The 23,924-nt window shown below is 62.6% G+C and overlaps 2 protein-coding genes across 5 annotated transcripts in view; both read left to right on the forward strand.

Annotated features, from left to right (window-relative positions):
• Nucleotides 1-8,520, forward strand: part of PSMA5 (proteasome 20S subunit alpha 5) — a 64,776-nt gene extending 56,256 nt beyond the window's left edge. For 2 of the 4 annotated variants that reach the window (XM_075910389.1, XM_075910391.1), the window contains 10 exons: nucleotides 574-677; nucleotides 1,168-1,270; nucleotides 1,515-1,683; nucleotides 1,975-2,165; nucleotides 4,358-4,547; nucleotides 4,945-5,061; nucleotides 5,461-5,568; nucleotides 6,181-6,291; nucleotides 7,155-7,281; nucleotides 7,847-8,520. In XM_075910389.1, coding sequence (XP_075766504.1) covers nucleotides 574-677; nucleotides 1,168-1,270; nucleotides 1,515-1,683; nucleotides 1,975-2,165; nucleotides 4,358-4,547; nucleotides 4,945-5,061; nucleotides 5,461-5,568; nucleotides 6,181-6,291; nucleotides 7,155-7,281; nucleotides 7,847-7,861 — 1,235 coding nt within the window. In that variant the 3' untranslated portion in view covers nucleotides 7,862-8,520. Of the gene's footprint in view, nucleotides 1-573; nucleotides 678-1,167; nucleotides 1,271-1,514; nucleotides 1,684-1,974; nucleotides 2,166-4,357; nucleotides 4,548-4,944; nucleotides 5,062-5,460; nucleotides 5,570-6,180; nucleotides 6,292-7,154; nucleotides 7,282-7,846 lie in introns of all 4 variants that reach the window. The other 2 variants (XM_075910390.1, XM_075910392.1) reach the window with 1 other exon arrangement.
• Nucleotides 8,521-9,487: 967 nt separating this feature from the next.
• Nucleotides 9,488-17,512, forward strand: LOC102454327 (galanin receptor 2a-like). Its single transcript, XM_075909856.1, has 2 exons — nucleotides 9,488-15,743; nucleotides 16,458-17,512. Exon 2 carries the CDS (start codon nucleotides 16,499-16,501, stop codon nucleotides 17,510-17,512), a length of 1,014 nt encoding a protein of 337 aa, XP_075765971.1. The 5' UTR covers nucleotides 9,488-15,743; nucleotides 16,458-16,498.
• Nucleotides 17,513-23,924: the final 6,412 nt, after the last annotated feature.

The following is a 23,924-nucleotide window of genomic DNA, read 5'->3' on the forward strand; positions in this document are numbered from 1 at the left end:
AGAGTGCCACCTGCTGGCCATCACCTGCAGCCACAAACAGGAGAGCGCCACCTGCTGGCCATCACCTGCAGCCACAAACAGGAGAGCGCCACCTGCTGGCCATCACCTGCAGCCACAAACAGGAGGCTGCTGGCTGTGCTGACCACAAAAATACGGGACAGTTTGCCTGGCTTTTAAAAAAGATGACACAGGCAAGAAGGCTAATCAGGGCCTGTCTCTTTACAGCCGGGACGGGTGGCCGCCCTGCCTGTGTCTCCGCTGTCCTTCGTCGGCCCCTGACTGAGTCCAGCCCTTACGCTGCCTGGCTAGCATGCAGTCCTTGCTCGTGTCTGTAGCCCCCTGTGGGTGGGCCCCATTGATGCTGGTGGGGCGGCTCACAGGAGCAAAGTTGGGGCTGGCTGGAGCACAGAACAGCTTTCACTCCAGGCCCTGCTACAGCCGGGCTGTCTGGCTCAGGGAGGCGGGGGCTGGCCAGACTGGGGCCCCCGTCCCCCCGTATTGCTGTGTGCAGAGGGCGGGCTGAGGGGGTACAAAAACCCGAGGGTTTCACCCCACGTTTCTCCCTCCCGCCAGACCGCGCCATCCAGTCAGTGATCACGTTCGACAGAGGCGGCAAGTGGCAGCCCCTGAGGACGCCCGTGGATGCGCCGTGCAACGCCACGAAGGACGCGGCGGAGGTGTGTGTGTCGGCCTCTCCGAGAGCAGGGCAGCCAGGCTAGGGGCCGGGGCCCCACCGCGAGTGTTTGCTCTTCACGACTGCCGTCTTCCCGTGGGAGTCCAGGGGCCTGCTCCCTTGGCCATGCGTGGCCCCACAGCACGAGTGGTGACCGCTCAGTGTGTTGGCACCCGGCAGGGTGGGCGAGGTGCTTTGCGTGGGGGTGTCGCTGCCTTCCCTGCGGGCTGGGCCTTGCACAAGGAGAGGCCACGCTGCCTTGCTAGGCGAGGGATGGGCGCGGTGCTCCACAGAGGCTGGGAGCACCGGTGTCTGATCACAGAGCATGTGCAGGAGGGTCAGGCCCGGGTCTCGGGCGCCGCATCAGCTGAGAAGCCCCAAACCTGAGCTGGCTTTGCAGAGATGCTGGTGGGAATGTGCCAGGAAGCCCCCCCGCCCCCCCGCCCCCCGCCGCATTGTCTCCTAACTTGGATTCTCTGCTGTTCTGTTTACAGTGTAGCCTTTACATCTACGCGCTGTACGGCATCTCCCTGCATCAGAACGTCCCCATGCTGCCCCTGTCCGAGCCCAATGCGGTCGGCCTCGTCATCGCTCACGGTGCGAACCACCAGCCGCAGCCCGCGAGGGCAAGTGGGGCTATGGGGGCGGGCAGGAGGGGCTCTCAGGATCCAGGCATTGGGGGGAGGTGACAGGGTTAATCCATTGGGGCGAGTGGCTGGTTCCTGCAGAGCCAGGCTGAGCCGGCAGGGGAAGGCCAGAGGGCAACGTCTGTCTGTCTGTCCGGCGGAAGGGGCACTGTCTGGACTTGCTCTGACCCATGCGGTGTGGGGCTCTGTTGCAGGCAGCGTGGGGGATGCCATCTTCACCGCGACCCCCGACGTTTACATCTCGGATGATGGGGGCTACACCTGGGCCCGGATGCTGAAGGGGCCCCATCACTATGCCATCCTGGACTCCGGGGGCATCCTGGTCGCCATTGAGCACAGCCCTGAGCCCATCAATGTCCTTAAGTATGCCTGAGCTCCCCCGGAGCCGCCAGCTGAGCCCTGTCCCTGCGCATCGGTGCTGAGGCTGCTGTTGGCCGTGGGATTCCCCCGCAGTCTCTCCTGCAGCTGCTCGGAGGCTCGTCACTGGGAGCGGGGGGGAGACCTCCCCTGTGGGCAGACACCGGGCTCCGCCCCGGGCTAGCTGTGCGGCCAGTGCTGTCTGCTCCCCTCTTCGCCTGTGAACGGAGCAGGGGCTGGCAGACGGGTCCCCCTGGGTCCCGGGATCCAGCTCCTCACCAAGCCTTTGCTCTCTAGGTTTTCGACGGACGAAGGCCAGTGTTGGCACAAGTACACTTTCTCCAAGGAGCCCATCTACTTCACTGGCCTGGCCTCGGAGCCCGGAGCCCGCTCTATGAACGTCAGCCTTTGGGGCTACAGAGACTCTTTCTTGTCCCGCACGTGGGTCTCCTACACCATTGACTTCACTCCTCTGCTCAGCAGGAACTGTGAGCTTTGCATGCTGCCTCCTCCCTGTCCCTCCTCGAGGGGGGCGGGTGGGCTGCTGCAGGGCCCGGTGGGGACAGGTGGGGACAGACGGGTTAGCGCAGGAGGTGGGAGTTTCAGTGGAACCCTTTCCGCAGAGTGACTGTGACTCTGCGGTAGCTGCACACGTCCCCCGCCGCTGCCTTTCACACCTGAGCCTGCCGTGGGGTGGAATCGCAGCAAATGGAATCGCCCGACCCCAGGATTCCTGTCAGTCCCTCTTCAGTCTCCTCCTCCCAACGCAGCGCCCATTCCTGCAGCCTTCGCTCAGGCAGTTTGCATTCCCTCCCCGGGCCCTCTGGCACCCCTCTGGGTCCTTGCCCCGTTCGGTGCCCAGCGCAGAGAGGGGTGCTGCCGCCCCTCGGCTCATGCAACCGGAAGTTGCTTTTGCTTCTTTGCGATAGCATCACGTTGCTGACTCCTGCTGAGGCCGAGACCCACCGCGGCTCCCAGCTCCTCAGCCGTGCTGCGGCCGTTTTGTATTGGTGCGTCGGATCGGGGCTTGCTCCTCTAAATGGAGCAGCTCCCGTTTCCGTGACGTTTCGCTTGGTCGTCTGTAGCCCAGTCCTCCCATTCCCCGGGATCTCGCTGAGTTTTACCGTTAGCCTCCAAAGTGCTGGCTGCTCCTCAGCTGTGTGTTCTCTCCCCTGCAAATGGGATCTGTTCCCACATGCTGAGATGGTCCCACCGGCCCCAGAACTGATCCCCGGGGAGCCCCCCGGAGTCCCACACCGTTCCGTCAATAGCTGCTCTGCTTGCGGTGGCTTAACCGACTGTTGTCCACTTGCGGGCGGTTCTGCCCAGCTTGCTGCCAGGCCACACGGAGCTGTGGAAGCCTGGCTGAAGTGCAGATCCGCTCTACCTCCGTGTCCCCCGGCCACTGCCCCCGTTACCTCACAGCAGGGAATCCAGCCGGCTGGGCAGGGTTTGTTCCTGACCACCCTCGCCCCCAGGCATTCGCAAACGGAGGGTTTATCCATTGCTCCGGCAGCCTCCCAGGGATCAAGCGCCAACTCCTCCTTGGCCCCTTTTTCAAGATGGGCAGCACATCAGCCCGTCTCCTGTGCCCTCTGCTGTCACCGGGCGTTTGCAGCGACTTGCCAGCAGCTCTTCGATCCCTTCAGTTAATTCCTTCAGCCCCCTGGGGGGCAGAGCATCCGGCCCTGCTGACTGGCATCCATGCAGCTCGGTCAGAGGGTCTGAGACGTTCTTTATCCCGACCTGCGCCCCTGCCCTGTCCAGGGTGACTTTATTAGTGGTCCGCCACGTGGTACTTTTGCCGGGAAGACTGAAGTGTAGTAGGCGGGGAGCCCTTCCACTGCCAGCTCACCTTCTCCGCTGGGCTGCCGGACTACAGCCTCCCTGAGCTGCTGTTGCTAGAGCCCCTCCTCCTTGTCTGGGCTTTCCCGATGTCCCTACCCCCTCGTGCCGTGCCCAGGTCCACGTCCTCAGTGACAGGCCCCCTTTCGTTCCCTGGGTGTACCCTGCCTGGGTGTCACTAGCCCAGCGGGGACGGTCAATCAGTAAGGGGCTAGCTCCTGGGTGGGACGAACGGTCCTCACTCTCGCCCACTCCAGGGCCGCTGCACCTCTGCTTTGTACATGCAGCAAGAGCTGCCAGGCTCCTACCACGTTTTAAAAGACGGAGCCACCGTGTCTGGGGCCTGGCACAAGCCAGTCCCAGCTCGTGACAGGCCCCTCTGTGCCTCTGCCTCCCCTCCCTCCCCCCTGCGCAGATGGGGCAGGGGAGAAAAGCAGCTCCTGCTCCCCCCCCCGCTGCCTCTGATACAAGGCGGGGGAAGCGACTAGCCGAGTAGCGACTCGACTACCCGATAGGCCTCAGCTTGTCAGCTACTCAACGAGCCGCTTACACCCCTAAGCCACAGAGCTCCTGGTGCGGCCGCCCCCATGGCTGCTCCTGTCAGGGCCGTGCGTGTGCAGTGGCTCCGGTGCGGTAGGATTGGCGCCCGCCTCTGAGGTGGGTCAGAGTTTTGAGTTTTGGGGCCTTGTCTGTGGTGAAACTTGTGACGACGAGGCCGAGCAGGGACCAGCCCTGGGTGGAAATGCTGGAACCGTCGCTCTGGGGTTGGCGGCTGTGGCGTTGCCTCGGCTCCGTCCCTCCTCCTCCTCACCTTGTCTTGGGCCTGCCCCCGTAGGCGAGAAGGACGACTATACCGTCTGGCTGGCTCACTCCAGCCAGCCTGGCAACCACACCGACGGCTGCGTGCTGGGCTTCAAGGAACAGTACCTGCGTCTCCGCAAGTCCTCTGTCTGTCAGAATGGCCGGGACTACCTGGTGGTCAAGCAGCCGTCCGTCTGCCCGTGCACGCTGGAGGACTACCTCTGGTACGGCAAGCACGGCCAGGCCACACGTAACGCCCACGGGCTCTTGGCCCCAGCTGGCGCGCTCGGCTGGTGGCAGGGGAGCTGCCTCCGTGGGCGTCTGGCCCGGTCCGAGCACAGGGCTTGTCCTGCTGTCTCAGAGCATCGCCCGGCATGGCAAAGGCCACGCTGCTCCTGGCATTGCACCGTGGGTGGTGCCGCTAGCGGGGGAGGGACACGTCCCCAGCACTGACTGTCTGCAGCACACGTGGGCGTGCCGTTCGCTGGCCCTCGGGCGTGGAGCTGCTCGGCTGGAGGAGTCGAGGTGCCCCCAGGGTGCGATGGCGCGAGCCGGCGCGGTGCCGTTCGCCCAGCCCCGGCGTGTCGCTCACCGTCTCCGCTCTGTGTTGTTGCGCTGCAGCGATTTTGGCTATTTCCGCCGTGAAAACCAGTCGTGGTGCGAGGAGCAGCCGGAGCTGCAGGCCCACGACCTGGAGTTCTGTCTGAACGGCCGGCAGGAGCTGCTGACGACTCGAGGGTAAAGCGGCGTTTTGGCAGGATTTGCTCAGTGAACGCTGGCCCTCGAGAGGGCGGCACCAGTCTGGACGGGACTCCTGGGGCCGGGGGAGAGCTCGCTCTCATGGCCCCATAGGGTGGGAATCGGGGACCTGGGTCCTGTGCCAGGCTCTGCCACCATTCCCGCCAGGCAGTGCTGGGCTTTGGGGGACGTGCTGCTGGGGACTGGATGTGCCCTGCCCGGTGCTGGGTTTGGGGCAGGCTGTTCCTGTGGCACTGGGGCAGGCCGGAGACCTGCCAGCGGGTCCTGGCGGTGCTGCTCTGCACTCTGCTCCGCCCGGCAGGGTGTCTCCAGGGATGGGCAGGCCTGGGCAGCTCCCTGCTGGCGGGTCCTATAGACGCTTTCTCCCCGACGCCCCAGGTATCGTCGGATCCCAGGGGACAAGTGTCAGGGTGGGGAGAATCCGAGCCGCGAGGTGACCGACCTGAAGAAGAAATGCACCAGCAACTTGCTGAGCCCCAGCCAGCAGGTAGGTCAGGGCCCTGGATCCGGCCTGTGGGCTCCCTGCCTGCCCCACCCCCCACGGCCCTGGGAAAAGCTGCCTGTGGGGCCCTGTTGGAGCCCGGAGAGGGGGGCGGGTTTGTGCACTGCCCCCCCACCCCAGTGCAATCCTTGAAGAACAGGCATCACGCAGCGTACCCCTCCCCCCTTCCCTCCGGCTTCAGCTGTTCACGGACACACACGGCCCCACAGCCGGCTGCTCTGAGCATGCTGGGTCATGGAAGGCCTGGAGCCTGTTGTGCTGCTGGCTGGGAGCCTCTGGCACCCTCCCCCGAGTCTGCCCCCCTACCCCAGGTCACCCCAAGATCCCGTCTGCACCTGGCTTCCCTCCCAGCCCCGCCCCTGCTCCACTAGTATCACGTCTTGGACTTGTCCCCCTCCAAAGCTCTTGCCCCGGGGCAGTGCTGGGGAGCCGGGGCGGGGGGACGGGCGGGGAGCTGGCACGGGGGGCCGGCACGGGGAGTCGGGCGGGGGGCCAGGCGGGGGGCCGGGCGGGGAGCCGGCAAGGGGAGCCGGCACGGGGGCCTGCGAACGCCGGGGGCTGGAGCGGTCGGTTTACGCTCCGCGTTGACGTGTCCGGCAGGTGGCCGCCTCCAGCTCCACTCCCATCATCCTGGCCGTGGTGTGCACGATGCTGCTGAGCGCCGTAGCTGCAGTGCTGATCGTTAAGAAATACGTCTGCGGGGGCAGGTGAGGCGCGGGGCCCCCAGGCCCTCGCTCTGGCTGCGGCATCGGCCAGCTCACAGGCCAAGCTGCTGTGCACGCTGCTGGCCGCGCACCCTGCCCCACCCGCTCCCTAACGGCCCCGAGTTCGACGCCCTCCGGGTCAAGCGGCACTGACGCTAGTTCAGCCCTGCCCGTGCCCCCTGTCCCCCGCTGCAGGGGAAGGTGAAACCCCCAGAAACCCTTCCCAGCCCCAGATCTGGGGACCTGTGAGCCCCGCCCAGCCCCGCCCAGCTGGCGTCCCACCTCCAGCCCTGCTGACAGTCGCCAACGGGCCCCTGCTGTCGTAGGCAGCCTCGTCGTCCCACCCCCTGCGCAGCCATGAATCCTGCCAGGTCTGCTGCTCCCCTGGGAGCCCATCCCAAGGCTTCCCCCACCCTCCTAGGGACACAGGTTTTCCTCATATCCAACCTAGCGTCCCGTCCCCCCCCCCCCCCCGCACCCTGAGACCGTTGCTCCTGGCCCTGCTTGGGGAGCCGCTCTGACGCGGTGCTCCCGCTGGGCGCTGGGGCCGTGCTTTCCGGGCCAACAGACGGTGGCCTCGGCCACTTTGGGCTGCGAAACCCGGGGTAGTTTTCAGAAGGGGGGGTGGCGCGGTCCTGGCCAGCCCCGGAGCTACTGGCTGCCTTTCCCCGGGCTTCCAGGCGGGCGCCCCTCTGCCCCTCCCTGCCGGCGGCCAGGCAGTGGGTGTTGCGCTGTTAAGCAGCGGCTGGCTTTGCCCCGAGGCAGCTGCATTCCCGTGCTGGCTGCTGTGCTCCCCGAGCTGCCAGGACTCGTTGGAGGTGCAGCCGGCCGCACGGCGCGGCCCTGACCCCGTGTTGGCTCCCCAGGTTCCTGGTGCATCGCTATTCCGTCCTGCGGCAGCACGCCGAGGCCAGCGGGGTGGAAGGGGTCGATGCTCCTCCGTGTGCAGCCGGCCCGGCTCAGAAAGGCGGCTACCACGACGACTCCGACGAGGTGGGTGGTGCCCTGTGGTTGGGGTGCCGGGCTGGTGCTGCGGGAGGGGCTGGAAACGTCCATGCAGCGGAGGGGCCTGTAGCTGCTCCCCTGAGCAGCAGCGGTGGTGCAGTGCAGACCTCGCCAGCGGCAGAGGGAGCCTGGGGCTGCACTAGGGCCCCGCCTGCCTCTGCCAGTGGGGCTGAATGTGCTGGGGCCCGCAGGATCCTGGGCCCCGCTCGGCCTTGGCGGGGAGGGCTGGCTGCCAGCGTCACCCGAGAGCCACAAGCCAGTGCCCAGCCCCTCCCCGGGGGACGCTCTGCCCAGGAGACCAGCACAGCGGCATCATGCTGCCCCTCCACCCCCCCACAGCCGGCCTGTCAGAGCCGGGGGCGCTCGGCCAAGGCGCAGGCTTGTGCTGGCCGGTGGCTTCGCCCGCCCACCCAAGCTACTGCGCTCCCCGGGGCTGGCCGGGCACGGGGGTGGCACAGGCAGGTGTCCTGCTCTCACCCGTTCCGGGGCAGGGCGCCGGGTGGGGGCTGGGGCGCTGCCTGCCCGAGGGTGAGCGCTGCTGTTCTCTCCTCAGGACCTGCTGGAGTAGGCGGCTCGCTGGTGCGGGGACCAGGGGGTTTGGGCGCCGCCCCGGCTCTGCAGAACTGCAAGCGCCTCCTCCAGCCCACGCGCCTCCCAGCTGGCTGCCTGTCCCCCGTGCGAGGGACCGTGCACTCCTGCTGCCTCCCGTGCGAGGGACCGTGCACTCCTGCTGCCTCCCGTGCGAGGGACTCTGCACTGCGAGCCACTGCAGCCCCCGGGCGCCCAGAGCGGGGGAGGGGGGAATTGAACTCTCTTGTGAGGAGATTTCGTGGCTCTTTCAAGGAAGGCGAAATAGGAAGGGGAAGCCGCCTCCCCTGCGCCGCCGTCACCCAGGCCCAGCTCTCCCTGCGCAGAGCCGGCCCCTCGCTCTCCTCCCTGCCTCTGCGTGGCCCTGCCACATCCCCAGCCTCTGGCCCACGTGAGCTGCAGCTCCCCACAGGCTGCCACGGCGCGTGGCCAGTTCCCTGCGGGGCCCCTGCCGGCCCGGGGCTGCTCCTCGGTCTGGCGTGAGGAGGGGCTGGATGAGGCCCGCGCGGCGGCAGAGCGGAGTCCGGCTCGCGGCCGCAGCTGGAGCCAAAGGGCTGAAGGGGCAAGCGCCGGGCTGGGTGTAGTTCTAGGAATTGGTGCGACTGACGCTGGGGCTGCAATAAATCTGTTTGGTTTGTGCCCCGGGGCTGGGCCTGTTGTCCCCGGTGGATCTGGCAGCCCTCTGGCCAAGGGCCCCGGCTCCCTGCGCGGGGGCAGCCGCTCTCCTCTCCCCTCAAGCGGCCTGGCAGCTCCTAGTGGTGCTGTTGCTGTGGCCGTGGCAGCCCTCCGGCTCCTATGAACAGGGCCCTCAGGGCCTGGCCCCCTCCCTCGGTGGGGGGCAGATGGTTTCTGCTGTTTCCACACGCCCGCTGCAGTGTGGCCCCGTCCCCTTCCTTGGGCAGGCTAAGCGGGTGTGGGGCTGGCCTTGGTGCGCGGGGCGTGGACAGAAAACGCACAGAGCGGTCTCCTCCCGCTGGGCCGGGTGCCACTCGCTGCCCTTTGCCCGGTGCAGTGGCAGTGCAGGCCAAGCCGCCAGGCCACGGCTCAACCCCACACAGGCGGGCGCGGCGAGTCCCCGGACTCTGGGCCTGTCCCTGTGGCTGTCTTAGCGCCCCTCCTCCCCCCACTGCTCTGGCGCGGGCTCAGGCTCTGCCCTGCGGCGTTGCACACCCAGCGCCATGCGCGAGGGGCCGGCCGCACCGCGGGACACGCCAGCGCTCCGGGCTGCAGTGTCGGCTCGCTTGTACGCCCCGGCTGGGAAAGGTGGGGCTCTGCACGGCCGTGTGCAGCCCAGCCGGCCGGGCCCATAACCCCATGCAGGCCAGCTGGCTCTAGTAGCCTGTTTCCCTTGCAGGCCTGGGTCTTTTCTGTGCCTGCTGGAGGGCAGCGTTTGCCCCGTGCAGAGGCAGGCTGCTCGGTGGGGGGAGGGAGGCAGTCTTGCGGGTGCGGTGCCTCGGCCCCCAGCACGTAGCTCCTGCAGCAGCTGGTTTCTCCGCATGCCCACGGGGCTGGGTGCCCACGGCCCAGCCCCTGCTAAAGTCATAGCCTCTGCCCGCCCGTGCGCTGTGTGTCTGGGGGGAGGCACCTGGAGCCACGGAGCCAGTCCTGTAAATAAGCCAGGCTGGGGTATAACTGTCCGAGGGGGGGGGGGGGGGGGCGGGTTGAGCTATGTGCAGCTGGTCGGGGCTGGGGCTGACTTTGTACTGGGGCTTTCTGTATATTTGCGATATTGGGGTTAGAAATAAAAACCACGTGGACTCTGTGTCGCCTGCGCGGGGGCTGCTACTCGGCCGCCCTGTGGCCCTGGACCAACCCCCAGCTGCTTCCTCCTGGGCCCGCCTGTGACAGACTGGGGACAGGGGAGCCGCTGTGCAGCCTGGTCAGCCACGGGCCTGTGGGAAGGCGCCATGGAGTCTTGCAGGGGCTGCTTGCCTGCTGAACGCACGGCGGTGGAGCCGGTCTGCTGTCACTACAGTAACACGAGTCCCGTGGGCTCCAGCCTGTCTCGCACCAGCTCGCTCAACGTCTGCTGGGCAGGATCCACCCCAAACCCAGCCACCCCCACCCAGCTTCTCTGTAGCCTCGTCCGGCTCGCTCCATCCCCCTCCCCGTATCTCACTCTCTCACCAGGCTGGGGTAGGGGTTGGGGTGCGGGCTCTGTGCTTGGGCCAAGGGGTTTGTCGTGCGGGAGGGGCCACCCTGAAGGTAGGGAGGTGGGTGGGTTTGGAGTGGCCTGGGGATTTGCCTGGGGCATGCAGAGTTGGGGGCTTGAGTCCCTCCCCACACTCCTCCCATCTTGGGGGCGGTCAGCCAGCCAGCACAGGCTGCTCCAGGGAGCTGGCTCCTGCATTAAGGAGGCAGGGTAAGGGACCTGCTGAAGGTGCAGGGGGGTGGGCGTGGCTCTGGAGAGGATTAGGGGTTAGGGCGTTCTGGGGAATGCGTGGTCGTGGGTTCAAGTCCCGCTCCCCTGGGGAGCAGTGGGGCAGCCAACATGGCTGCTGCATTTGGAAAGCAGGATAAGGGACCTGCTGAAGGTGGGATGGGCTCTCCAGTGAACTGGGGGATGGGGCATCAGCCTCTGGAGCACAGGGGGGTGGGCTGGATCCCAGCCCCCTCCATCCACTCAGGAAGATAGGGTGATGGGGTGTCTTAGGGGGTAGGGCCTTGGCCTGGCGAGTCAGCAGCCCAAGTCCTGCCCTCCTGCTCCTGTCCCCGCTGGGAGCAGCCAGACAGCCAACATGAGAAGGGGCCCTCTGAAGGTAACGGGGGGTGGGGGGGTCTGGAGTGCCCGAGGGCGTACAGCATCTGCAGATGCAGCACAGCATGGTGGACTCAAATCCTACCTTGCCCCACTCCCCCCACTCGGGCAGCCAACCCCTGTTGCCCCAGGGATACAGCTGTCTCCCCCATTAGGAAGGCAGGATAAGGGGCACCCCCAAGGCGGGGAGGTGGGGTGTGTGCTGGAGTGGCCGTGGGGATTTGTCAGGGGAGGGCAGGGTTGTGGGTTCAGTCAGGGAGCTGGGAGCTGCCAGACAATCTCCCCAGGGATGGAGCAGTGGGGTTAAGGCGGCTTACGCCTGTCCCATCCCTGCACCTCTCCCGAAAGCAGCTGGCATGCAGTGGCCCCATGCACTGCCCCATATCTACTGGCACCAGCCCACAGCTTCTACTGCCCACAGCTCTGTTACTGATCCCTGGGAGCTGCAGGAGCGGTGTCTGCAGCCTAGCACAGCATGTGGAGACCAGACGCCCTGCTCTGCCTCTGCAGGGACATGCCAGGAGCAGCAATTCCCACAGGGATAATGACTCCAGCCGCAACAGGTTGGGCATTTGAGAACTCGCTGCTCCCAGAATTCCATGGAAGCAGGAGAGAGAAGTGAAAGTTGTGAAATGCACAGACCTGTCACGAGCCGGAAAGAAGCCACTTTGCAAGCAGTACAGGTAGGAACAGCCCCCAGGTGCGTGTTGGGTCGGGAGATGAGAGCGGGGTGTGAGAGAGCTCCCTCCATCCCCTTCTCTCTGTGCAGTGCGGGGAGGCCAGCACTTGAGAGCTTCCTGGCCAAACCAGTCAGGATCCCCTGCCAGAGGCTCCAAGATCTACTGGCAGATCCCAGTGTACTGCTTGGTGAGCATGGATCTATTCACTGTCTTTTTTTCTCTCCTTTCCCACCCTTCCCTTATTTATTCTTGGATCTGGCCTTTTAATACTCCAGTTTTTCCATTAAAAGCATTTGCGGAAAAGAGCATCTAGATTGGCATGGACGCTTTTCTGCAAAAATCCCCGATCGCCATTTTCACCATCAGGGCTTTTTTGAGCAAAACAGTTTTTAGCTGCCTACACTGGCCCTCTTGCGCAAAAACATTTCCGGAAAAGGGCTTCTGCCCGAACAGGAACATCAAAGCATTTGCACAAGCAGCACTGATTTCGGACAGTAGAACGTCAGTGCTTTTGCGCAAAATCAAGCGGCCAGTGTAGACAGCTGGCAAGTTTTTCCGCAAAAGCGGCTGCTGTTGCAGAAAAACTTGCCAGTCTAGACACAGCCTTTGTTTTTTAAGTTGTTCCAGTTACGGACTAACTCGGCTCCTCCTCTGAACCTGACTCATCCGGTTAGGAAAGCCCCGTGCTGTGCTCCCACCGCCCACCATGAGCGTGGGACGCCTGCGGGGATCGGTGCAGTCCCCGGGGTCCAGCTGAAGCAGGTGGCTGTCGGGTGAGTGTAGAGGCCATAATGGATCCATCCTCCTGCTTCCCTTCCAAGGTCTAACTCAGGAGCCGCCCCCCTCACCCCCCACACATGCTCAAGGGCAGTTCGTCCCCAGCGTCTCCCCAGGCTTTGGAAAGCGCAGGACCCAGGGGCTGGGCACTGAAGCAGAGTGAGGAACAAGCTGCACTCCTGGGCACTGGGGCGATGAGCTGCGAGAGCCAGCATGCTGCGTGGGGCTTGGGGGCCTCCGAGAAGAGCTGCGCTGTTGACCAAGTCCCTAGATCAGCGACCATCACATCTGCAGGGAAGAGCAGGAGCGGGTGGGGGGGGCCTGGGCCAGGCCACGGTCAGTGACAGCCGGTGAATGAGGGACTCAAAGCAGGGTGCATCTCTCCCGCTGGTGTGACCCAGACCTAGTGCTGGGCTCGGGCGTTCTGCTCTGTGCACCCCTGTCCCAGCCAGGCACTCTGCTGCCTCAGCCCCTGTTTTAGGGTAACACGACGGGCTGCTCGGTGCGGGCCCTAGGCTGGAGTTTGCTCCGTTCTCCACAGCAAGTTGTGCCTGCATCCCACCTGCTTGTGGACACAGTGGGCTGCAAAATCCACCCCGTCGATTCCTTTCCCGCTCCACGGCTGCTCCGCGGCTCCGCATGCCCGTAAATACGTGTGAGCAGCCTTGGCTGGTGGCACCGCGTCCCCTGGGCCGCACCGCTGATCCCTACGAGTCACGCCTTCCCCAGAGGAGGCTGCTCACCTGGCCCTGCCATGGAGGTGAGAGCTCTTAATAAGCACTGCGGGACTCGAGGATCTGTGCTAATGATGGGCTATTTGGGGCGTTAATGATGTCTGCAGGGCCTTGGAGGACGCAAACACCCGCGTAATGACCTAGACCGGCTGCCAGTAAATCAGGCTGCAGTTTAGCAGGTGTGTGGGGGGGGGGGGGGGGAAATGAGTGGGATGGAAGGTGGAGGGTTCACAGAAGTGACCGTGTGGTGTAGGGGACCCTCCCTGTTCCCGAGTGTTCCCCCAACTGCCCCCTTTCCCGCTCACACCTGGGCTTTGGCAGGGAAAGGCAAATCCTGCAGCTTGGCATTTCCAGCCAAGTGCCCACGGCTGCAGCCCGAGGGAGGGAGAAGGCCTCTAGCTCTACCTGCCCACGCGGGGTGTTTCCGTTAGAAGGACCAGGCCCTGTCCCTGCTCTGCCACGGGGCACGGGGGCCTCTAGAAAGCGCTTTCTGCCCCGGCGGCCAGCGCTGGCATTGAAGGCGGTTAATGCAGGGGTGGTACACGCCAGATTGCAGAAACTTGCCACTTCTCCCTTGTCTGACCGGCCCCGCGGCACCCGGGGAAGGAAGTGGCAGGTTTTTAACTTGTTTGATTTTAGGGCATTACAAAAGCAGGAACAACCTTTCCCTTCCTGCAGTCAAGTGGCTCTTTACACATAAAAACCAAACGCCAAACAAGAAAAAGTGCCACCATTTAACACCCCACTGTTAATGTGACAGCAGGTGGGACTCCAGAGCCGGCAGCCTGGCTCCCAGTCCCAGCTCTGGGAGAAGCCTATGGCCAGTGGCCAGGCCAGGGAAAATGGGAGCCCAGACGGTGGGATTCTGCCCTGACTCACTGTGCAAACGTGGAACAAATTTGATTCCCCCTTGTCTCCGTGTGCCCGGCTGCCAGGGCACCTCGGCCCAGCAGGGCAAAAGTCAAACTAAGTGATGTGACTTCAGCTACATCAATTGTGAACTCCCTTCCTTTGCCTGCCCTTGCTCCTTGTGCAACGCGGGTTACAGGGTTTGACGTAGTGGGGGTGCCTTGCTGGTTGCTATGCTGGGGCTGTGGGTGACCCCCACTGGCGGCTGTCTGTAGCACGGCCCAGCAGGACAGGGGCTGAGTCACTAGGCAAGGGTCTCTCAACCTGTCCGACCAGCTACCCCCCAGGGAGAGAGACAAAGGAAGGTGGAATGTCGCCTGCCTGGGGGCAGGGCTGGAAGAGAGTTTTAGTCTCTGTCTGGGAGCATGGAGGAGACAGCCTAGGGAAAGGGGCTGGAATTTAGGGGCCCAGTCTCCCCCATCTCAAGGGGGGCTGAGGCATCCTAGGCCTGCCCTGGAACCAGATGACATCTGTGCTGTGCTGTATCCTGGAGAAGCAATAAACTCCCTCTGTTCTACTGGCTGGGGGAGTCTGTTCATTCCACTACGGGGGTGCAGGAGACGGGGAAAAACCCGACGCGCCATCACACAGGGGTCGGAGTAAGACACCCTCCAGCTCACCGTTAGTCCGAAACGACGCTGCGGGGCAGGCAGAATGTTTCTGCTGAAGCCCAATTTGTCTTTATAAAAGATCTGCAGGGACCAGCGCTGTGGACAGCATGGTGTTCGACACAACGTCCCAAACTCCCATAACCAACCCGCATCAGCCAGTGTGACGACAGGATAAACCGGCACCCACTTCCCAGGGCTCTAGTGCGGTACCGGGGACCAGCATCACTTAGTTACACGCCTGTCCCCAGCTCCTGCCCCTCTTGAGTGGCATGTTTGCCAGAGGCTGGGAATGGTTGACGGGAGGAATCGTGTGAGGATTCCCAGTTCTGTTCGCTCCCTCTGGGCCCCTGGCATTGCCCACCGTGGGCAGGCGGGACCCGGGGCTGGATGGGTCTTTGGGCTGACCCCGTCTGGCCGCTCTGATGTTAAAGCGAAGCCGTTACAGAGCTCTGCTCTTTTTTAATAGGCTGAGCTCTGTCCTGAGCTGCTGTAGGGTGGAAATGGCTGGGCCCAGTTCCCACCTGGCCAAGCAGGCAGAGCTGGTGGGACATCAATGGAGCTCAGATGAGTCTCTCAGCTCCCTCCTGTTAGAATGTGGATTCAGTGTCTCCTGGAGCCCGTTTAAAGTGGATAAATCTGCCCCTGCACTCAAGGCTTCGGTTCTCTGGCTCCCCGCCGAGCAGGGACAGTCGCAGAGCAAGGAGGAGCCAGCGGAAGGTCTTGGGGGTGAGCGTGGGGTGTGACTTGCTCGGCAGGCTCAGCTGCTTTGCCTGTGACAGCCCGGGGCAGCGGGTCGGCTGCGTCCCATGGCCAGAGACAGGCCGCTCCCCTGATTTGCCCTGAATTGGCACAAACGTGTTTTGGGCAAAATTGCTGGTCACTGAAAAATTGTTGCCCGGCTTCACAACATGCCCCCAGATAGTGCCCCTACCCCCCCGCATGGTGCCCCGGCCTCCTCCTGTAAGCAGCACGGCCGTGTGTCAGGCTGGGCTGGGCTCCAGGCGAGGGCCACGCTCCTCAGGAGGTCAGAGGCGGCCGGATCCAGGGGGTGGATTCCCACCGGCTTCTCGGGTAGCGGAGCTGGGGCAGAAGGGGGCACCTTGCTCAGCCGGGCTTGCGGGCGCTGCCTCTGCACCAGAGCAGGCTGCCTGTGCGCGGCCAGAGGGACTGACGGGCAGCTCTGGGCAGCGCAGGGCGGCGCCGCCTCCGGAGGGTTTTCTGGCTGGAGTTTATAAATCCGCTCATTAGCAGCAGGGGTTGGCTGGGGAAAGTGGCAGGGTCAAGACCAGCAGCTGCCCAACTGCAGCTCAATCGGGTGATTCCGGCAGCAGGCACCAGGCTTGGGCACCCGAGGGCCCCCAGCAGACAGGCCAGGAGCAGCGCGGAGGAACAGGTTCGTAGACAGGGCTTGGCGGGAACTCGGACAGCTGGCCTGCCCCTGCCCCTGCCCCTGCCCCTGCCCCGTGGAAGTTCGGTTCCTGTCTTTGGGGGAGCAGGATCGGCCCATGGGGCGAGTCTGGCAGGGCGTGCTCACCGGCTGAACCCCCCTCCCTCCTGCTCCCCACTCTGCTGCCCTCTCGGTGAGCCGAGCCGCCAGCCTGCTGGCAGGAGGGGCAGGAGCTCAGGGAGCCTGTCTGCCCTTCAGAAACCGTCATGCCGGGGTGGAGGTCAATGGAGAGGAAGCAAGAAATAACCAGGCCTGGTCTGGCCAAGATTTGTTCCCTCCCCCCCGGATTTCTGGTATTTTGGTCCCAGGAAGCTGGAAGTTTTGTCTGAGAATTTCTCGGCTGCCCCGAGTTTCCCCCGGCCCGCGTGCCCCAAACCCCTAGTTCCCTCTGCGGGGGCCAGGCTTTGGGCAGGTCTCCTAGGGCTGCCCCCACCCTGCTGCTTTCTCTGAGGCCAGGCTGACACCACTCACACTGCTCAGGGTGTGACCAGCGCCCAGCAGCCAGGGCACCAACCGCCGCTCTGGTGCAGGCGGCCCCGCGAGCCCACTAAGCTGCTGCGGCGCTGGGTGGGTAGGCGGGGGGCAGGCTGCTCTAAGCTGCTGTGACGCTGGATGGGCGGGGGGCAGGCTGCCACCCTGACTGGGCCCTTTGGCTTCCAGAACTGAGCGCGGGGCTGGCTGCAGCTGAGCGTCCGCCTGCGATGACGGCCAACTCCAGTGCCGGCCCCAGCTCCGGGCTGGGCGACCTCTCCCTGCTCCAGTCCCGGCGGCTCTTCGCCTCCCTCTACTGTCTCATCTTCCTGCTGGGCATCCCTGGGACCCTCCTGCTGCTCCTGGTCCTGATCCCAGACCTCCTGAGACCTGGGGCCAGCCACGTCTCCCGCCTGACCGGGCCCCTGCTGGTCAACATTGCCCTCCTGGACCTGCTCCTCTTCCTCTACAACGTCCCGGTGACGTTGGGCAACGTGCTGTTCCAGGGCTGGCCCTGGGGCTACGTGGTGTGTGTCACCTACAACAGCCTGTCCCTCACCATCGTCTTCGCCGACTTCTACAGCCTGCTGGCGGTCTCCCTGCTGCGCTACGTGGCGGTGCTCCGCCCCACGTGCACCCTGGCTGCCTCCCCGCGGCACAGCGCCGGGGTCTGCGTGTCCACATGGGCGCTCGGCTCCCTCGTCTCTGTCCCCCTGTGGATTCACTACGCAACGGTGCAGGTGGAGGGGGAGACGTACTGCGTGAACCAAATGCCCAGGCAGCAGCTGGCTCTGTACTACCGGCTCCTGGGGGGAGCGGCGTTCCTCCCCCCCATGCTCCTCATGATCCTCTGCTACGCCAGGATTGTCTGCGCCCTGTGGGTCAGGAGGGCACTGGCCAGCCACACGGCCTCCAGCCTCCAGAGCAACAGGCGCGCCACAGTCATGGCTCTGGTCACCGTGGTGACCTTCGTGGCTATGTGGGTCCCCTACTGGCTGGTGGTCTTCCTCACGAAGGATGATGAGTTGCTCCGCACAGGCCCCATGTACCTGGCATCCAACCTGAGCACCCTGCTGGCCTATGCCAACCGCTGCATCAACCCCCTCATCAGCTTCAGCTTCTCCAGCCACTGCCAAGCCGGGCTAAGGAAGCTGCTGAGGCGGCCGGGCTGCCGGGCACACAGGTGCTCCATGGGCAGGCTCAGGGAAGCTGCGGGCGGGAGAGGGGAGCACAGCAGGCACTGAGGGGGGCGGGCAGGGCTGGGGCGAGGGGGCGTGAAGCAGGTCTGACGCTCCCCATCGCTGCGTGTGACCATGGGCCACACCTGTCTCCTCCTCGTGTGCCTGGGCTGCATGTCGGGGGGGGGAGCTGGGCCTCTTCTGGGGCTGGTTTTGTTCAATATCTTTATCAATGACCTGCATGAGGGGATGGATTGCACCCTCAGCAAGTTTGCGGATGACACTAAGCTAGGGGGAGAGGTAGATACGCTGGAGGGCAGGGACAGGGTCCAGAGTGACCTAGACAAATTGGAGGATTGGGCCACAAGAAATCTGATGAGGTTCAACAAGGACAAGTGTAGAGTCCTGCCCTTGGGACGGAAGAATCCCAAGTATTGGTACAGGCTGGGGGCCGACTGGCTAAGTAGCAGTTCTGCAGAAAAGGACCTGGGGGTTACAGTGGATGAGAAGCTGGATATGAGTCAACAGGGCGCCCTTGTAGCCAAGAAGGCTAATGGCATATTAGGTTGCATTAAGAGGAGCATTGCCAGCAGATCCAGAGATGTCATTATTCCCCTTTATTCGGCTCTGGTGAGGCCACATCTGGAGTATTGTGTCCAGTTCTGGGGCCCCTTCTATAGAAAGGACATGGACGCATTGGAAAGGGTCCAGCGGAGGGCGACCAAAATGATTAGGGGGTTGGACAATATACCCCTGCATGCTCCAGCAAGATTTTTACACTCCTCCCTGTCTGAGCTTGCTTTTTAGTGTGTTAGCTCACCAATGGCTTATGGCCATTAGAACATAAGAACCACCATGCTAGGTCAGACCTAACTGGTCCATCTAGCCCAGTGTACTGTCTTCTGACAGTGCCCAATGCCAAGTGCCCCAGAAGGAATGAACAGGACAGGGAATCATAAAGCGATCCCTTCCCTGTGGCCCATTCCCAGCTTCTGGCTGGCTAATAGCTATTGATGGACCTATCCTCCTCTATGAATTTATCTAGCTCTTCTTTGAAGTCTTGGCTTTCCCAGCATCATCTGGCAAGGAGTTCCATGGGTTAACTGTGCACTGCATGAAGAAGTACTTCCTTTTGTTTATTTTAAACCTGCTACCTATTCATTTCACTCAGTGACCCCTAGTGAACAACTTTTCCTTATTCACTTTTTCAAAACCAGTCATGATTTTATTGACCTCTATCCTATCCCCTCCCTACTCATCTCTTTTTTAAGCTGAAAACTCCCAGTCTTACTGAACTTTCCTCATATGGGACCTGTTCCAAACTCCTAATAATTTTTGTTGCCCTTTTCTGAAACTTTTCCAATGCCAAGAGATCTTTGTTGAAATGGGATGATCACATCTGTACACAGTATCCAAGAGGTGGGCATCCCAAGGTTTCATACAGAGGCAATAAGATATTTTCTCTCTTATTCTCTATCCCTTTTCTTAATGATTCCTAACGTTCTGTTTGCTTTTTTCACTGCCGCGGCACGTTGAGTGGCTGTTTTCAGAGAACTGGTGACTCCATGATCTCTCCCTTGAATGGAAACAGCTAATTTAGTCCCCATCATATTATACATACAGGTGGGATTATGTTTTCCGATGTGCGTTACTTTGCATTTATTAACACACCGACGAAAGAGCCCCTTTGCTGACATACATTGCATCTCTGCGAAGGTGCTTTGGAGGGTAGAGTTGTACTATAACAGGGCTGTGGGAAGAGGGTCAAATCAAGGCGTATTACTTAGAATCAGAGTTACTCTCAGCCCAAGACTGGGGCTCCTCCGCTATAAGGCACCAAACCAGTCACGGAGAACACTTCAGCTGCCACCCTGGCAATTCCCAGACACCCCAGTGTTCCCTGTGCCACCACCAGCACCGCTCCTTACGCAGGGGAGAGGCTATAAACCAACCTCCCCCCTCCGAACAGGTTCCATCGCTCCCAAAGGACTGGCCACAGTCCCAGCTCAATTTATACTCAGCTCTTACTCTAAAGAGCAGCTGCGCCCGTAAAGGTTTATTACTAAAAAGAAGGAAAAGGTTGCGAGTAGAACGGTTGACGAAATACGTTGCGCGTAAACTTCCTGGTGCAGGATGGGAAGATCGTAACCGTCTCCGGAATACGCCCGGTGTTAGGACGGGTCAACAGCCCTTCCGGGCCCTTTGTTCACAGCCAAGATGCTTCTGAAGTGACGAGCAGAGTGAAGATAAAGGCCCACGGACCCTTTTATACTCTTGCCCACGCAGAGGGAATCCCATTCTCGCTGCCCCCCGAACAGAGCCAAGCACGAGCAAGTCGCTCTCCACGCCCCTTTCAGGCAAGGCCGGGGGTACTTGCCTGACTGCAGGTTCGCAGCAGGGTTCCTCAGCTGTGTATTGGCGACACGTAAGGCCCAGCGTCCACGCAGCGTCACTATTCAGTGAGTAGCCGCCCCTCACGAGAGCGTCACACGGGCACGTGCGACAGACACAGACTCCACAGAGCACCAGCTTTCAGCAGACACACGTGGCCCAGGCTTGGGTGCAGGGATGCTCCACGTATGCATGCAGCAATGTGGCGAGTAGCTGGCAGCCTGAGAGGGGACGTGAGTGACACCCCCAGGCCCGCGGCAGAGCCAGGGAGAGAAGCCAGGTTTCCATGCTCCACCCACTGAGCCACGCTGCTCCACCCACTGAGCCACGCTGCCCCACCCACTGAGCCACGCTGCCCCACCCACTGAGCCCGACTAGTGCTACCTTTGCTGGGGTGCAGGCGGCTATTAGTCTGTTTCTAGATGAATCCCGTCTTACCCTGGGACTATCCCTTGGCTCAGAGGTGTCCCCAGGGGTGTTGATTCACCTCCATGCTGAATCGGACACTTGTTCTCCTGGCAGGATTTCAGCAGCGCAGGCCTCTGGAGGGACCCGGGCGGTGCTGCTGGCCCCGGGTGGCTGCGCGCTGGGATAATGAGCCCACGCAGGTGTTAATGAGCTCAGCTCCCGTGCTCTGTGGTAACGAGGCCCCAGTGGGAGCAGAGGGCGACTCTCTGCCCCACAGAACTCTCCGTTCCTGTCGGCGCGGCATGCTGGCCCAAGGCCGCTCACCTCCATCGGCAGCAAAATGGCTTCCCAGCCAGGCCCATGCACGGGACGGGACTAACCGGCTCTGCTGCGGGGGCCTGCGCCTGCCAGGGGCGCTCGTGCTGAGCTGCAGGCAGGGAGCTGAGCTCACTGCAACTCGGTCTCTGCGACCCCGCTCCCCTCTGCTCGTCCCACACGTCTCAGAGCAAGGGCACTGAGTGCTGCAGCCTGGCGCTCCTCGGGCTTGGTCCTGCTGGGTGCGTGCTCCAATGTGTCCCTTGCCCCGCAGTGCTGAGCATGGCGGTGCCCCAGCTGGCCGCAGGGCCTCGGGCTGCAAGTGCTTTGCTCCTTTAGCTGTAACACGCCTGTGCTTTATGCTGCCCTGCCCGTGTCTATCCCCAATTCAATCTCCCCCCGGCACTCCAGCCCCCAGTCGTTTTGGTCACCCTCCACTGGACCCTCTCCAATGTGGCCACGTCCTTTCTGTACTGATGGGCCCAGAACTGGACACAATACTCCAGATGTGGCCTCCCCAGAGCCGAATAAAGGGGAAGAATCACATCTCTGGATCTGCTGGCAATGCTCCTCCTAATGCCCCCCAATCTGGCGGGATGGATCCCTCTGCTCTCTTCATTCCCTCTGAAGCACCTAGCATTGGCCACTGTCGCAAGACAAGCTACTGGGCTAGATGGCCTGGCCCCGTCGATGTTCCTACTGCTGGAGCTGGAGCTGGAGGAGCACAACAGCCTTTGCACTTGGTTGGGTTTCTTTAGTGTTTAATGGTGACTCAGGACCCCTGGCTCTGCTCCAGCTTTCCGGTGTCCTTGGGTAGGTCGTCTCCTCTCTAGGCCTCAGTTCCCATCTGCAAAACCGGGCTTTGAACTCCTGGGCACCCAAGTGTTTCTGGCGTGGCGGGTTGGCTGGCGCGGGTCTCAGGGCAGAGCGCCTAGCACAGTGCACATCTGGGCTGAGGCTCTCAGTGCCGCACACAGTGATGCTGAGCCCCAGGCGCCTGTCGGGTGAGGTCCACTTGAAAGGCTGGTATGTTGTTAACATGCTCCCCCTCCTGTTCTCAGCCACAGTGCACATGGAACCTCGGCGCATGCTCCTGGGCTGGGGATCTGTTCTTCCCCTTTGCAGGACTAGTGTGACGAGAGATCGGGTTTGCCTCCGGGACCTTTGAGAGTGATGGAACCTGTTCCTGGCCAGTAAGGAAAAGTGCCAAGGAATGTGAAAGTGGAACCCACACACCTAGCGCGGGCCACCGTCCCACGGAGCGGCACGTGGACCTCGCACAGCGCGAGATAAGAGCAAGGGAGCGGTATCGCCCGAGCTGTGAGCCATCTGGCTCTATAGCTCACGCTGTCACGGCTCCTGCGCTACCCCAGAGATCCCAGGTTCAACTCCGCCCAGTGGCTTACAAACGCAGGCCCCTATCTCCTCCTGTCTGTCCGTTTCTGCTGGTCCATGCAGGAAGAATAAAGCAGGTTACTTCCGAACGCCTCCTCACGGCTGTTCTGAGCAGCGCTAGCTGGAATACAGCGGTTGTCAGCGTGACTCCTGTGCAGCCGCAGACGGCGGAGTTTTATGTGACATCTGTAATGGGATTTGCTGACCAATGGTGTCCCAGAAGCGGAGATCCTCGATCGAGGGCTCAGGCGGCGGGCGTGTGCATGCATTCTACCTTGCAATTGGAGGTGTGCTTGCAGCTGGACATCCTGGTGCCTCCCTGGGGCTCTGTGCTGCCCTCTGAGTTCTCCCACAGCCGCCAGGAGCAGCACCCTCAGCAGCTCTGTGCATGGGTGACAGCTCTGGGGTGCTCTGGGAGAAAAGTGGGGTGCACCAGCAGCCAGCTCCTCCCACCAGCTGGGGGCGGTGCAGGGGCAGGGAGAAGCAGAACAAGGGCGAGGTGGAGGGAGCAGGAGTAGGGTGGGGGCGAGGCTGGTGGAGTGGGGGTGGAGCTCAGAAAGTTGGTACCTCTGTCTGTCAGCTCTCTGGGCTGAGGAAGGCCAAAGTTTCCCAGAAAGGGCAGCACCATCCACCGCGCCCCCCTCATCACCACCTGTCTGCATAGAACCAGAGCCGGGTCTGTCGCAGGGGCCCACCTGGGGCTTGCGTTACCGGGCTGGGGTCCACTGTGAGCTCCGTCTCCTGCACTCACCGCAGGCTCCCACTGCCCCTTGCCAGCCCCATGCACCGGTCAGCTCTCTCCTGCTCTCCTGGCTGGCCTGGCCTCCGCCCTGCTCCCTGACAGCTGGGGCGGCCTGGGGCTGCGGGACATGCTGGACCAGGGTCAGGTCTGGGGAGGCTGGGGCCCCGCGGTCCGGCTCTCTAGTGCTCGGGGGGCAGGGGTGAAGGCTGGGGCCATGCTCTTTGCCACCTGGCACTCTGGGGGTGGGAGGGGCTAGAGGTGCTAGCCTGGGGGGGGGCAGTGGCCATACTGGGGGAGAGGGCAGGGACCAGCAGCCGTGGGGGGGACTGGGCTCTGGTGAGCGTGGAAAGGGCAGAGTTGGGCACTAGCCCACGGCTCTGAGTCCTGCAGTGAGCAGGTCAGACTAGATGATCCTGAGGGTCCCTGGGTCCGTGTGTGACTTCGGGGCCTGGCACAGCCAGGAGAGCTGACCATGCCCCTGGCCAAGGCGCCGGGCAGCCAGCCAATGACAATGCAGGTCGGCACTTCAGACTGGAAAGAGGGGTTTTCTCTCGCCCTCCTTGGTTTTAATCAGAGCGGTTTCTCCCAGCTATTGCGGGAGCTGGGAGACGCTTCCCTCGCCAAGAACAACCGCCTCACCATGTGTAAGTAGGCAGAAGTGTAGCTAGTCCGCCAGGGTTTATTCTTTCCCTTGTTAGGGGGTTGGAAATAATGTCTGAGCTTGTTAATTGCGTTTTCCTCTTTTGTAACTAAGTCTTCAGCCCCAGGGAGCCCCCTGAGGATCTATAGCACACGGTGGCTCTTTCCAGCTAGCCAATCTACTGGGCTTGCAACTGGAGTTTTGTTTTGGTAATAAAAGCTTGTTTCTTTTTTCTAATTAACCAGTATTGGGTGATTCTTGTATCCCGGAAGGTCTGCACGCCTCGGACTGCGGGGTCAGCTACCACCGACTGCGGCTTCTTTTTCTCTTTCCTTTTGCAAGCTCTTTTGGGGAGAAAGCGCTTGGGGGACCCCTGGGGTTGGTTTCAAGTGTCTACCCCTGTTTGTTTTATTTTGGGGTTCAAAGTACTTGGTGGTGGCAACGGGTCCCCCAAAATCTGGGTGTTAAGGTTTTGTGGGGGGAAGTTTTGTACCAGAGCCTGTAGAGACAAGGTTCGGGGTGCTCTTGCGGGCCCCCACTTCTGCATTCGTCGTGCCAGAGGGGGGAACAGCCTTGACAGGGTCTCA

Source organism: Pelodiscus sinensis, chromosome 27, assembly GCF_049634645.1.
Source record: "Pelodiscus sinensis isolate JC-2024 chromosome 27, ASM4963464v1, whole genome shotgun sequence".
Lineage (NCBI taxonomy): Eukaryota > Metazoa > Chordata > Testudines > Trionychidae > Pelodiscus > Pelodiscus sinensis.